Source organism: Pimephales promelas, chromosome 25 (genome assembly GCF_988280905.1).
Source record: "Pimephales promelas chromosome 25, fPimPro1.hap1.1, whole genome shotgun sequence".
In the NCBI taxonomy this organism is placed as follows: Eukaryota; Metazoa; Chordata; class Actinopteri; order Cypriniformes; family Leuciscidae; genus Pimephales; species Pimephales promelas.
The window spans coordinates 19,762,202-19,774,686 of record NC_142793.1 but is presented as its reverse complement, the minus strand read 5'-3'; the positions used below and the strand labels follow the sequence as shown (position 1 = coordinate 19,774,686).

General features: G+C 36.9%; 2 protein-coding genes across 3 annotated transcripts; both read left to right on the top strand.

Annotated features, from left to right (window-relative positions):
* Positions 1-28: 28 nt before the first annotated feature.
* On the top strand, positions 29-5,251 carry slc41a2a (solute carrier family 41 member 2a). Its single transcript, XM_039658045.2, has 11 exons — positions 29-715; positions 1,151-1,518; positions 1,595-1,702; positions 2,222-2,293; positions 2,372-2,516; positions 2,985-3,131; positions 3,239-3,386; positions 3,485-3,564; positions 3,648-3,779; positions 4,265-4,413; positions 4,484-5,251. Exons 2-11 carry the CDS (start codon positions 1,159-1,161, stop codon positions 4,643-4,645), a joined length of 1,503 nt encoding a protein of 500 aa, XP_039513979.2. The 5' UTR covers positions 29-715; positions 1,151-1,158; the 3' UTR covers positions 4,646-5,251.
* Positions 5,252-6,723: 1,472 nt separating this feature from the next.
* Positions 6,724-10,197, top strand: nfybb (nuclear transcription factor Y, beta b). 2 transcript variants are annotated; one of them, XM_039658092.2, is made up of 7 exons: positions 6,724-6,850; positions 7,726-7,819; positions 8,068-8,201; positions 8,400-8,597; positions 9,074-9,152; positions 9,717-9,796; positions 9,935-10,197. In XM_039658092.2, the coding sequence occupies exons 2-7, from the start codon at positions 7,726-7,728 to the stop codon at positions 9,965-9,967; spliced, it is 618 nt and encodes a 205-aa protein (XP_039514026.1). In that variant the 5' UTR covers positions 6,724-6,850; the 3' UTR covers positions 9,968-10,197. The 2 variants fall into 2 exon arrangements, with proteins under 2 accessions (XP_039514026.1, XP_088983809.1); XM_089127683.1 differs by lacking the exon at positions 6,724-6,850 and having other exon boundaries at positions 7,717-7,819; positions 9,935-10,184.
* Positions 10,198-12,485: the final 2,288 nt, after the last annotated feature.

Genomic DNA, 12,485 nt, shown 5'->3' with positions numbered 1-12,485 from the left:
AATTTCCGGTCTGCGTCTCAGGGTGAATTTCATAATAAATGCATGTGGAAAAATCGCCAGATGTCTATTTCGCCCAAACATTTACGTTTTGTATTTTTTACATGTATTTTAATATTGTCATATGTTTTATATATATATATACACACGAACGTTTAGATTATGCGCTGAAGACAGTTTTTTGGTTACTAATGATGAAAAGCCGTAATTTTAATCAAAGAAAAACAAGAAAATGAGAGCAAATTAAAAACACATTTGAGTACATTTATAATCTCCGATATAAAAAACATTGCTATTAAAAACTAATGGCTTTACGTATCAAGAACAAGTATCTGTGACTTTTGACTTGCAGTTCTCCCTCTGTCCTGTGGGTGGCGCCATGAAGCACAGCGACAGCACAAATAATGAAATAACTTTCTCCTCGTAATTGGACGATAGAGAATTGTACAGATGAATGCATTGTGATTTGCCAGTCAGTTGAATCCCAAACGCCTGAAGGCAACATTCATAAAGTTTTAGTCTGGCCTCGGTTTTCTAATGAGAAATGTGTGCTAAATGAGTTCATGGTCAGTGTGAGCTCAGCACAAAGAGATTGACTTCACTTTCACACAGTCAGTCTGCTATTAATGTATGGAAGGCTGAAGGAGAGGAAAAAGTTAAAGATGTGCTCGGCAACCACCATATGTTCAACTTGTTTTTAGGGCTTTGCTGCTTTAAGGTAAGGTAATTTTTTCTAAACATTGAATGGAAGTTTATGATTACTTATAGTGATTACCTGAAAAAAAAATATTGTTTATTTTTTGGACAAATAAAACTTTAAACTTTCAACTTTAAGACTTTAAAACTTGATTTACAGTTTTAATTCACACAAACTAGACTACAATGTCAAAAGCTGACTGGTAATACGTACAGTATTAGTGGTATCATCTGCATAAAGATGATACCTAGCATTATGAACAGTATCAAAGATGTTATTTATATATAAAGAAAATAATATGGGTCCTTGGACTCACCCCAGAGTAACTCAAAAAAGATGAGGTACTACAACCCTCTAAAAGGTTGATCTAAAATTCATCTATACACATGATTCATTATATGAAATATCTTTACGTGATGTACTTTAAATTCAAACATCTTAATTATTTTTCGAAAGGCTGTCTAATGGGATCCATCACTGAAACAAATCAGAAAGAGTGTGAGCTGACCTCCGAAAATGGGCATGAATTTATACCAGAGACCAGAAGACCTGACATAGAATCAAGCTTCACTCGAATCTGCAGTAAGGAGTTTTCAGAGTCAGATCCTCTGCTTTTTAATGCGGGAACAAAACTGGGACAACATCAGGACAACATCGGGACAACATCGGTTTCCTGGACCATAACGCAGGATGAGCCTCAGAATTTTCATGGCCAGGAGATGCCAAGTGAGTCGATCTGGGCCATGGTGTTACAGATTTTGGTTCCATTCCTCCTGGCAGGTTTTGGAACGGTGCTGGCGGGGATGTTGCTGGACCTTGTGCAGGTGAGTGTGGGAGATGATCTTGGGTGGATGTTTGGGATTTTTGACTATAAATTGTTGTCTTGTGTTTATAAATCAGCACTGGGACGTTTTCACTTCTGTGACCGAGATCTTCATCCTTGTTCCACCTTTACTGGGCCTAAAGGGGAACCTGGAAATGACACTGGCCTCAAGACTCTCCACCGCTGTAAGGTTACTATGTTATCTATATACCTATTAAATCCCACTGGACCAGCATTCATTTTCAGGCTGGTCATCTAAAAGCCATGCTTTTCCCCAGAAAAAGATTCAGGGATGCATATTATATTGGTTCAATGGGACAAAATAATGGAAATATATGAACTAATTTGTTTTAATTATTCATAAATTAATAAAATATTTAAAAATCATTAATCTGCTGGAACGACTGGAAAAGTCATGGAAATGCATTGATTGATATGTGTGGGAATGAGGAACTTTACAGATGATCTACTTTTTCCTCCTTGTTGATGAAGTCTGATTTGCTGTATTGTATCTGCGTTGTGTACTTTCCCCTTCATCACATGCTTTTTGTCATGGTGATGAACTTCATACCATGCTGTGAATATAAACAGCCCTCAGGGGTTATACATAGCGTTTTGAACTAAACAAGGTTTATTTTTGTAATGCTTTATATTGCTTAAATAAAACAAATACGTCATTCTACACTTCAATATCAATATTGCAGGTGAACGTTGGCAGAATGAACTCTTCAGGCGAGAAGTGGGACCTGATCGTCGGAAATCTTGCCCTCAAACAGGTTAATGCAGCTCATTTACTCATTTGATACTTGTGCGGCTCTGTTCTGTTCTTCATTCTACTTAATTTGTCTCTTTAGATACAAGCTACAGTTCTGGGCTTCCTGGCTGCTCTTGTAGCATCGGCTCTTGGATGGATCCTGGAAGAGGAGCTCTTCATGAACCATGTAGCTCTCCTTTGCTGTTGCAGCGTGGTGACGGCGTTCACAGCATCTCTGCTGCAGGGTTTGCATCCAAATTTGTGACCAATTTTTATCGACTTAAAATAGACCATTTATAACTCCATTAAATGCTTCATGCTCATCAAATATGGAGGAAGTCATCTTTGTTGGTGCTGATCATGAGGTTATTCTCACTTGAATGGCTTATGGCTTGTGATCTTGGCCACGCAAACCCATTTTCCACACAGGTCCCGAATATAGACCCAATATCCTCCGGCCACATAGCTCAGCATTCGGCATAAATGGATGGAACTGTCAGTGTGATTAATGGAAGCAGTTCCTTAGTGATGACAAACAAGGTTAAGCACTGAACATTATTTCAACTCAGGAGATTGGTTTGGTAATAGAGATTATGGTAATGTATCTGGTCAGAACAGGTCTGCTGCGCTTCTGCTGCTGTTTTTTCCTATTTGTAAAGTTCAGACCGCTTGTATAAATTCTGCATGGATTTGATATATTAATATTTTTCCAGGGATCTTAATGGTTGGTGTGATTTTTGGGTCCAAGAAGGTGGGCGTCAACCCTGACAACATAGCCACGCCCATCGCTGCCAGTTTTGGTGACCTCATCACACTTGGACTGCTCGCCATCATCAGTCAAGGCTTATTTTACAGCATGGGTGAGAATGAAAGACCAGTTCACTGGACAAAGATTAGTTTACTGAGAGGTGTGGGCTATTTTTACTCCCTTTAACACCCTATATTTTGAAACTCTCTTTGTTTATAGAACCTTACCCTTATATTACCTACCTGGTGTGTATTTTTTTCCTGTCCCTGACGCCGGTGTGGGCCATTCTTTCATTTCGGCACCCTGAAAGCCAAAAACTGCTGTTTTCCAGCTGGGAGCCAATAATAACCGCACTGGTGATCAGTAGGTAAATGTTCCCCACTTAGTACATAAATATAAGTCTAGAATGGACCATTTTGTGTTGATTCAACTGCAATTATGTTGGTACAACCTGCTTATCTCCAGTCTTGGAGGACTGATTCTGGACCGAACCGTCACAGATCCAGTGCTTGAGGGAGTTGTTCTCTACACTCCTGTTATAAATGGTGGGTCAAACACAACTCACTTGCTGTGTTCTGATCAACTGTGAGTGACTGTTTTAAATTTCCAATGTCAACCTTTCCTTAAGGTGTTGGTGGTAATCTGGTTTCCGTCCAGGCTAGTCGTATAGCCACGTATCTTCATTTTCACTGTCCGCCGGGCGAACTTCCAGACGACTCTAAACGATGTTACTGTCCTTGCCGCAGCTTTTACACCACAGGTAAAGGCCATTTAAGTTTGTATTCTTTACTTTGGGGTAAAAGACTTTGTGGTGTACCTTTGCCGCAGTGTACTGTTAGCGAACATCCTGACGCCATCCACACTGCTTGGAGCGACGTTTACATGTAAATACGTGCTGCGTGCTTTCCTCTCAATAACAAAATAAAAACAGTAGCTAAGAAAGCATCTGATCATAGCGATGTAGATATGTTTGCACCAGCTCTGCATTTGGCGCTCAATTCCAAGTAGATATAGATATAGTCCGGAGAACTCCAAAACAGGCTGCATCCGAAATCGCATACTTCCCTACACTAAGATTCTCAGGTTAGGAGGGGGCGGTGATACTCGGTGCAACTAAAAAGGTTCTGTTGTCCGATAAGGTCCGGTTTCAGTCAGTCGAAGGAGAAGGGTAGGGTAGGGTAGGTGAACTAACCCTTTAAGGTTTAAGAACGAAGACAAAAATCACCTTTGCATTGCTTCTTACAGGGCCGAACGGAAGATCAGCACAGGTGCTGCTCATGTTGGCCATCCCAGGTCACTTGATCTTCGTCTACACCATTTACCTAATACAGGGCAGCCCGGCTCCACCCACTGCTTTCTTCATTTCCTTCTATTTGGTAGCAGCTTTCACACAGGCAAGTGATGTTAGCGTGTGTCTTATTGAGGAAAGGAGTGGTATTTGACTCTGAATCTTCTTCCACTCAGGTGTTTCTCCTGCTGGGTACCGCTGATGTGATGGTTCACTGCTTGTGGAAATGCGGCAGGGACCCTGATAGCTTCTCTATCCCGTATCTGACGGCTTTGGCGGATTTGTTGGGAACTGCCTTTCTAGCACTGTGTTTTCTTCTATTGTCATTGGTGACATAAATGTTGAATTGACATTGTCATATTTCATTAAACAGAACACTATCTGATGTGCTGGTTTACATTTCTCGGCACAGTTGAACATTAGTGGATGACTTTACTTGAAATATTTGAAATATCAATCCGTCCCATACATGCAGTTCAATGAATCACACATGCTGCCTCATGTGACAATTGTACTTCTCCAAGTCACATGACCATCTTCACTGAATAAAGAACAGCTGTTTTCATATGTTAAACCTATGACTGATTTGCACTCATCTTCCTTGATTAGTATTTAGAGCAGCATTTTCAGTTTGGTTCTAATAAATATGTTTTATGATTATTTGTATTTAGGTACATTGAGATGTGGCAGGCCAATCAATTAAATGGTATTGATGTCCAAATATTTGCGTTGGGCAGCCTATACAATTTACTAATGCATTTTATTTTTCGATTAATTAGTTATTGTTATTTTAAAACAATAATGTCTTGGTGTTGCTAGTTTTATTATTTTATTATATTTTGCTGTGAAGGACATTAAAAAGTGTATGTATCAATGCTAATGTAGATTGATGAAAGGAAGAAAATTAATGAGGATAATTTGTATAAATGATTTACCTAGTTTACCACGCATAACATTTATAGTTATTTAACATTATTTAATATCCACAGTTCAATAAAATCATTTTACTAGTAATTTGTCTTTACATGCATGATATTACAAAAGGACAACATTAGAAATTGTTTTAATTTTTCTAAAAGGAATTTAGAATTTTATTTTTTTCAACTCTTTTATTTTAATTTCTGAATAATGCCCATCCAGGCAACTGAATGTAAACAGACTTCTTTATACTATATTAGAAACATTTTATAAAAAATATTAGCATGATTGTGATTAGCCTATACAAACAACATTAAAATAGCAAATTTTTATATTGTTACTGTACATTATGGGCTCTATGCACGGCGTTATTTCCGGTGAAGGATTAAGGATGCTCGATAACTTCCGCCGATCATAGAGTCCAATGCAATACCGAGAATTTATATTGAATTTTATACTCCATGGTTATACTAATGAAACGTTAGTCACAAAAACAGATAAAACAGACACCCCTCGTTGTGTTTATGCTTCTTTTTAAAATTATATTAAATAAACATAACTATATATAAAATTACATCTAAACGTATGTACGTTTCGTTTCAAAGACGGGAGGACAGTAAATATTGAAGACTCTGCCATAATCCCGTTTTCTCCGGTTTTCCTCCGCTTTAATTTACACAACCGGAAATGGACGAGCATCCTTACGTCAAATGCGGAACTTATGCGTGCATATAGCCCATTCAAAGCAAATCATTAAAGTGATAGTTCACTTTGAAATTATTTTTTGAAACTTTACCTCAAGGGTTTCCAAGATGTAAGTTAGGTGTCTTTGTTTCCACAGTATTTTCAATTTTGACATTTTTCGGTCAAACCGGTGTTGTCTGTCAGTCATAATGCAGTTAGGGGGTCCACCTCAAAGAGAATACACAGCGAAGTCAAAATCAAACATGATTTAAAGACTCGTGAATGTAAGTAGACATTGATGGTCTAAGACACGAAACGAGCGGTTTGTGTGAGAAAACGAACAGTATTTATATAGTTTTTACCTCTTGTTGGTTAACGGCGTCGAAGTCCAACCGTCTCCAGACTTTACACCGGAAGTGATCTCTCGCGCGTCTACATCACGCATTTACCTTTCTCTTCACTGACACATTTAAATATATATAATGCATTAGGGAGCATTTTTTTACCCTGTCATGGGTAAAAAAATAAAATCTCATGTTTTTATGATGAATTGTTTTGTTCAAGACTTAAGTCCACTTCTGTACACACAAAACATTTGAAAAGTATCAGAAACAAATATAAAGATACAGAAACGTGGCCTTGATATAACGAAACAGAAAACGTTGATATCTATTAAAGGAATGTAACAGTCACGTGTTAAGCAGTAGACTGATCTTCTCAAGCCAATTTTAGTGCAGTGTAACAGTCACCACCAATGGGAGGCGCTGTTTCGATACATTGCTGTTTTATTTTTAAACTTGCCTGTAGCGCCACCTGGTGTCCGAGTGAGGCTCCTCCTCGAGGACTGTTCAGCCCTGCGCAGGGACTGGCTCTCCCGCAGCCATTTTCTGTCCAACCAAACGGCCGAACTGAGACGCGAACCAACCAGGGCTTCATCGCAGGTTAGTGTGCGGCTCCGGCCAATGATTGCTAACCCATACTTTGTTACATCGAATGGAAATCTCCGCGTGCGAGTGTTTTATTATTAGTTGGCGGGGAGAATGAGAAATTAAGCGCGCGATATGAAAAGCAGCTCGCTGTTGTGGCAATTATTGTAAAAAGCCCGTCATGGTGCTCGGCCCCTTTGTTTACTACGACCCGTTTTGAAGGATACACTGGTGCCTTGGCTCGTCGTCCTTGTTAACTGCCCTCTTCTGCTCTTTAATGCGTTTATCAATTAACTTAAAATAATTCATTGCAGCATTTTGTGTGAATATTTCAGGGGGAAATGTGGTTTGAGCATGTTTAATCTACATGTTCATTGATCATCACCGGCTGTTTAGCCAATAAAATACACCAATGTGGTTTGGTATGTCAATACAATATAATATACTATACACAGAAGAGTCTTATTATTAATCATTCAAACCAGGCAGTTTTTTTTTTTACCAATGTCATTTATATCACATGACATATTTTAATATCCTAGGTGTGTGTGTAGATATATGAATAGCAAACTATAAAATTTGTTTGTTTTGTTGTTGTTTATTCAAATGAAAAAGATATGTTTGTGTGGAATAAAGTGATCCATTGAGCTGATAGTTCTGAATGAACGTTTATAACTGAATAAAATAAAGGTTACATTTATATGAATGGTTTATTAATTGTGCATATATGAAGACAAGATGGCTGTCTCAAAATATTGGATGCCCACGTGTAAATATAAGTCCAATAGTGCTCTGTGATGGCCCAAAATATTGTACTAGATAGGCAAGTCACTTGGTTTTAAGACAAGAGCAATATGTACAAATGTAATACAATTTAATTTATGTTTCAGATGGACGGAGACAGTTCAACCACAGATGCCTCCCAGCTTGGCATAACAGGAGAATATATGGCTGGTAGTCACTTTGTTCTCCAAACTCAGGATGGTAAGTGCCGTCAAACATCATATAAAATAATCCAAATGCTTTATTTAGTATTTATATATATTTTATATAATTTATTAATATTTAAATGAATAATTTGGAGTCATTTAAATAAATATAATTGTAAATAATAATTAAATGTATATATAAAAATAAAATATTTAAATAAAAAAGAAGTGATATTTAAATGATTCTGAATTATTGATTTATTATTTATATTATGCATTTATTATTATTATTATTTTGTAAAGATGAAGGTGATGAGGGACTCAACGACCACGAGGATGGGAATGGAAGCAAAGATAACCTACGGGAGCAAGACATCTATCTCCCAATCGCTAACGTTGCCCGAATCATGAAGAATGGAATACCGCAAACAGGAAAGGTAATTTATTTTTTCTGGCTTTGCTTGGAGAAATTAAATCCTTTTTTAAATGTTAATTATTTTTGTTTACGTATTAAAAAGATGCACATTTTGATCACCTTTCTATTAATTAATTTATTGTTTTCCTAAGCGAAAGTGAAACTTTCAAGTCAAATGCATGTTATTAAAAAAAAAAAATTCCTCCGTCCATCCAATCAGATTGCAAAAGACGCCAAGGAGTGTGTGCAGGAGTGTGTGAGCGAGTTCATCAGTTTCATCACTTCAGAAGCCAGCGAGAGGTGCCATCAGGAGAAACGGAAGACGATAAACGGGGAAGACATCTTGTTCGCGATGTCCACACTGGGTTTCGACATGTATGTGGAGCCTCTGAAGCTCTACCTGCAAAAGTTCAGAGAGGTAGCGTTAACATTTTTAATGCCATGCCAATGCCATCATATATCATTGAAATAAGGGCTTTTTGGAAACACTTTTCACAGCTGTCAGAGTTGTGTCTTTCTCATTTATCTCAATAATTCTTCATCTCAATAACTCATCTCAATAATTTATACGTTTTGGTGGGTAGAACTGACAAAAATCTATATAATCAGAGGCCACATTTGTGTGAGTATCCAGATCTGGGGATTCAAATGTTTCCAACAAAATACACTCAAAACATCCTTGAAGGCACATAATATACTCTTCATTCCAAATCTTTACAGTCTTAACCTAAGGTTTTTCTCTTTCAAGACGTCTTTGATATTTGGGTCGAAAATTAACAATGCAATGATCATCTCCCCAAAGGAGGTATAGCGTTGAGGCAGAAAAGACATCTTTAACGTTGTCTTTCTCATTTTATTGGTAGATGGATCTTACATTTGTCTGTATGTTCTCAGGCTATGAAAGGCGAGAAAGGCATAAGCACTGTAACTGTAACCGAAGGCATGGGAGAGGAGCTGACCGATGAGTCTTTCAGTAAGTAACTTATGAACTTGATGGGTATGTTACTGGTGCAGTGGCTTTCTACACACAGCTAAACCTGAATGTATTCATTTTTTATATACGATATAGTATTAGAGTTATCTTTTTATATTTCCAGATTTCATTTTAGGTTAAGTGTTAAAAGTATATTTTTTCTTTTAATATTTTTATGTAAATTCTTTTTTCTTTCTTTCAGTTTTCCACACAAACTTGTTTTATTTCATTTACTTGCAAAAGTAACATTTCTAATTTTTATTATGCTATATAAATATTTCCTTCATGCATCCAAGCTCACAATAAATATCTGGGCTGCGTTCTGCCCCAACAAAACGTTACACAACATTTTTTTAAACAGAAACGGTGATTATTAGGAGAACTATTAGGATTTTTCCATTTTAGGCCCAACAGGCTAACAATTCTAACTCTCTGAAACAGAATATACTAAAACGTCGTATGTTTTTGAATGTTGTATTTTGTGTTGCCATACCATAGACTTTGGTTTGATTTATACAACACAAACATCATGATCTAACACAATGAAATATTATTCTTTCTCAGCAAATCCACTACCTGCAGGGATCATAACAGCTGATGGACAGCAACAAAATGTGATGGTGTACACCACCTCCTATCAGCAGGTGAGAATGCTAGCATGTTCTTTGCGGCCAAAAACATCAGACGTGATCTTTCATCTATTCAAACCAAGTGTCAATCATTTTAATTGAAGATAGCACACTTTTCAAGCATTTTGAGTGCTGCTTTTATGTGCGTTGCAGATCCCGGGTGTGCAACAGCTCCAGTTCTCCTGAAGATGTGCTGCGCTGTCACATGCAGAAATCCACACCTAGTCTTTATAAATCAAGCCTCTACACTTCCACATACAAGTGAAGGTCCTGAACGGTGGGCTCTGTGTGGTTGGTCTTCAGCGGACCCTCTTCTTCTGCTCTCACAGGTCACAGAGCTGGACTTCTTCGTTTAGCTTGTTTTCAGGTGTCCTCCGTGTGTTTCTGTGCACACCCGTTATGATTTTAAGTGACTAGTCTGTTTGTTGTTTCTTTTGTTTGTTTTTTTGCATCACACATTGGGAGTTTTAAAGGGTTCTAAGGGGTTTAAAAATAACTTGACCTTCAATTAAAGCAATAAAATAGAACAAATGTGAATCTTTCCGCAATTTACTGGAATGAGTGCTTTGCTCCTTTATATAGATAGATGAAAATCATGTTGCATGTATAATTTCAGTTTGATAAGATGTTAACTCAAGACAAAATAGGGTTTTTTTTTGTAAATTATTTTTTTGTTTTTCTCAATGTTTTCATGAATTTGTATTGATGCAGTTCGCTTAACATGAGGAACACATTTTAAAGAAATCTGGATTTATCAATCAAAGTAAAAAACAACAACTACTAAATTCTAGTCTAAGTTCTTCAATGTGGCCCATTTTATATCAGTGACTTTCTTTGGATGAATTTACATTAAATTCTTGCTGGCCACAAATTATTTTTTTTATGTGTTTATTAAATTTTATTTACACCTTAAATATTAATTTTTAAACAGTTGTGTGCTTTAAATACACAAACTGTGAGTCCATAACATAGGACAACAACAATTTTTAACACAAAATCATTTTTAAAAACATTTAATTAAAAAAACAAATGTTTCTTTGTCCCACAGTTGTGTCGTAATTTCTCCAATATTCTTATTTTTATGTTTCTCACACCGCATAAATGCGTTTATGGCCAGTGGGATAAGGCATATCTAAATGATGAAAGAAAATATCAGATTTGACTGTTGATATTTTGTCGGTAACACCTGGGAGTATTATCAAACTTATGTTTTTGTTTTGGATTTCTTGTGTATTTGAAATCTGTTTCATGACAACACAAATAAAGGACAAATTTGTCACCCTGTTTTGAGAATGATCCCAACCAAAATAGAAGAAAGTGTCAAATAAATACAGCCTGAATGGTCCCTTTAAGGGACAAGACAGCGATGGCACAATACACCCAAACCAACCCAGCTGAATGAGAAATTGGGAAACTCTGTCTTAGATGGTAATGTAAAAAATATATATGAAAGTTCAAGTTTCAGGGAAGGAAGAGGACAAGGTCGGCTTGTGGAGACTGTGGGTTTTTATTTGAACCAAAAATAAACTGAACAAACTTAAAGTTGTGCACACAGCGCTATGTAAAAGAACTCTATAGAGTGCCGAAGTTACGACGTCACTTTGTAGGCCAAAACGCGGAAGTGAGTTAGCATTTTAGCTCTCCCGGTTCCCTTGGCCTAAACTAAAGTCTATGGGATTTTTGAACTGGTTTTTGCTAAATCACCTGAAATGGTCTGTGGTGAACATAGCCTCGAAATATTTTCACGTTTTGATCTATTGATGATAAAACGCACAGTTATAACCTGCTTGTGGTTTTTTAAACTTTATTTAAATACATTTTGCAATACTGTACTTTAACTGTAATATGCAATCACTTTTCACTGCACTTTTACTCGGATAGCTTGTGTCCGGACGACTGTAGACCGAGTCGACTGTTTACGGACGACTGCTGTCATAAAACACAACATAAGTTCAGGCCGTTCTCAATATTCATAACATTAAGTACAAGCAACTCGGACATTTAATTCATTTTAACTTAAATCATATTAAACTTATTTAAAAAAGAAAGTAGTTGATTCTTGTAAAACTTGTATTAAAAAAAGTTTAAAATTGCTTTAACTTATTTTGATGAGTTAAAGCAATGTAAAAATGTTGTCATAACTTATTGATCATACTTTTTTTTTTTTTTTTTTCGCTAAATCCTTTCCTGAGTGAATGTTTTGTTCGTAAATTTCAAAGCATATGTTTTGCGCTAACTAGCGCTGAAACCCCTATAGGGCCAGGAGCATCTACCATATATCGCATTAACATCTGTACAGCTATTCGTAACCAAAATTGTCCTAATTTTGGTATTATGCTTTTAGACTATTGAACTTTTTGTCATGTCCAGGCTCCTGTTGTCTTCTACTTTTTGTTGTATGTTTGATCGTGGTCTTTTTGTAAATAAATTGTGGGTTCTCACCTCGCTTGCCTCCATTGCACTTCAATCGTTACGGTAACAGTGTGAACCGCCCCATCAGACAGTGTGTCTGGGAAGAGGCTGGTGAAGCGGTAGGGGGTCGCCCTGGAGGTGTGATATCTACAGACAAAAAGCCCTTTGAAAAGTTTGCACTGAAACTGTCTTTTGGACCTTGAACCGTTTGGTTACCATTGAAGTCCATTATATGGAGAAAAATCCTGGAATGTTTTCATCAAAAACCTTAATTTCTTTTCATCTGAAGAAA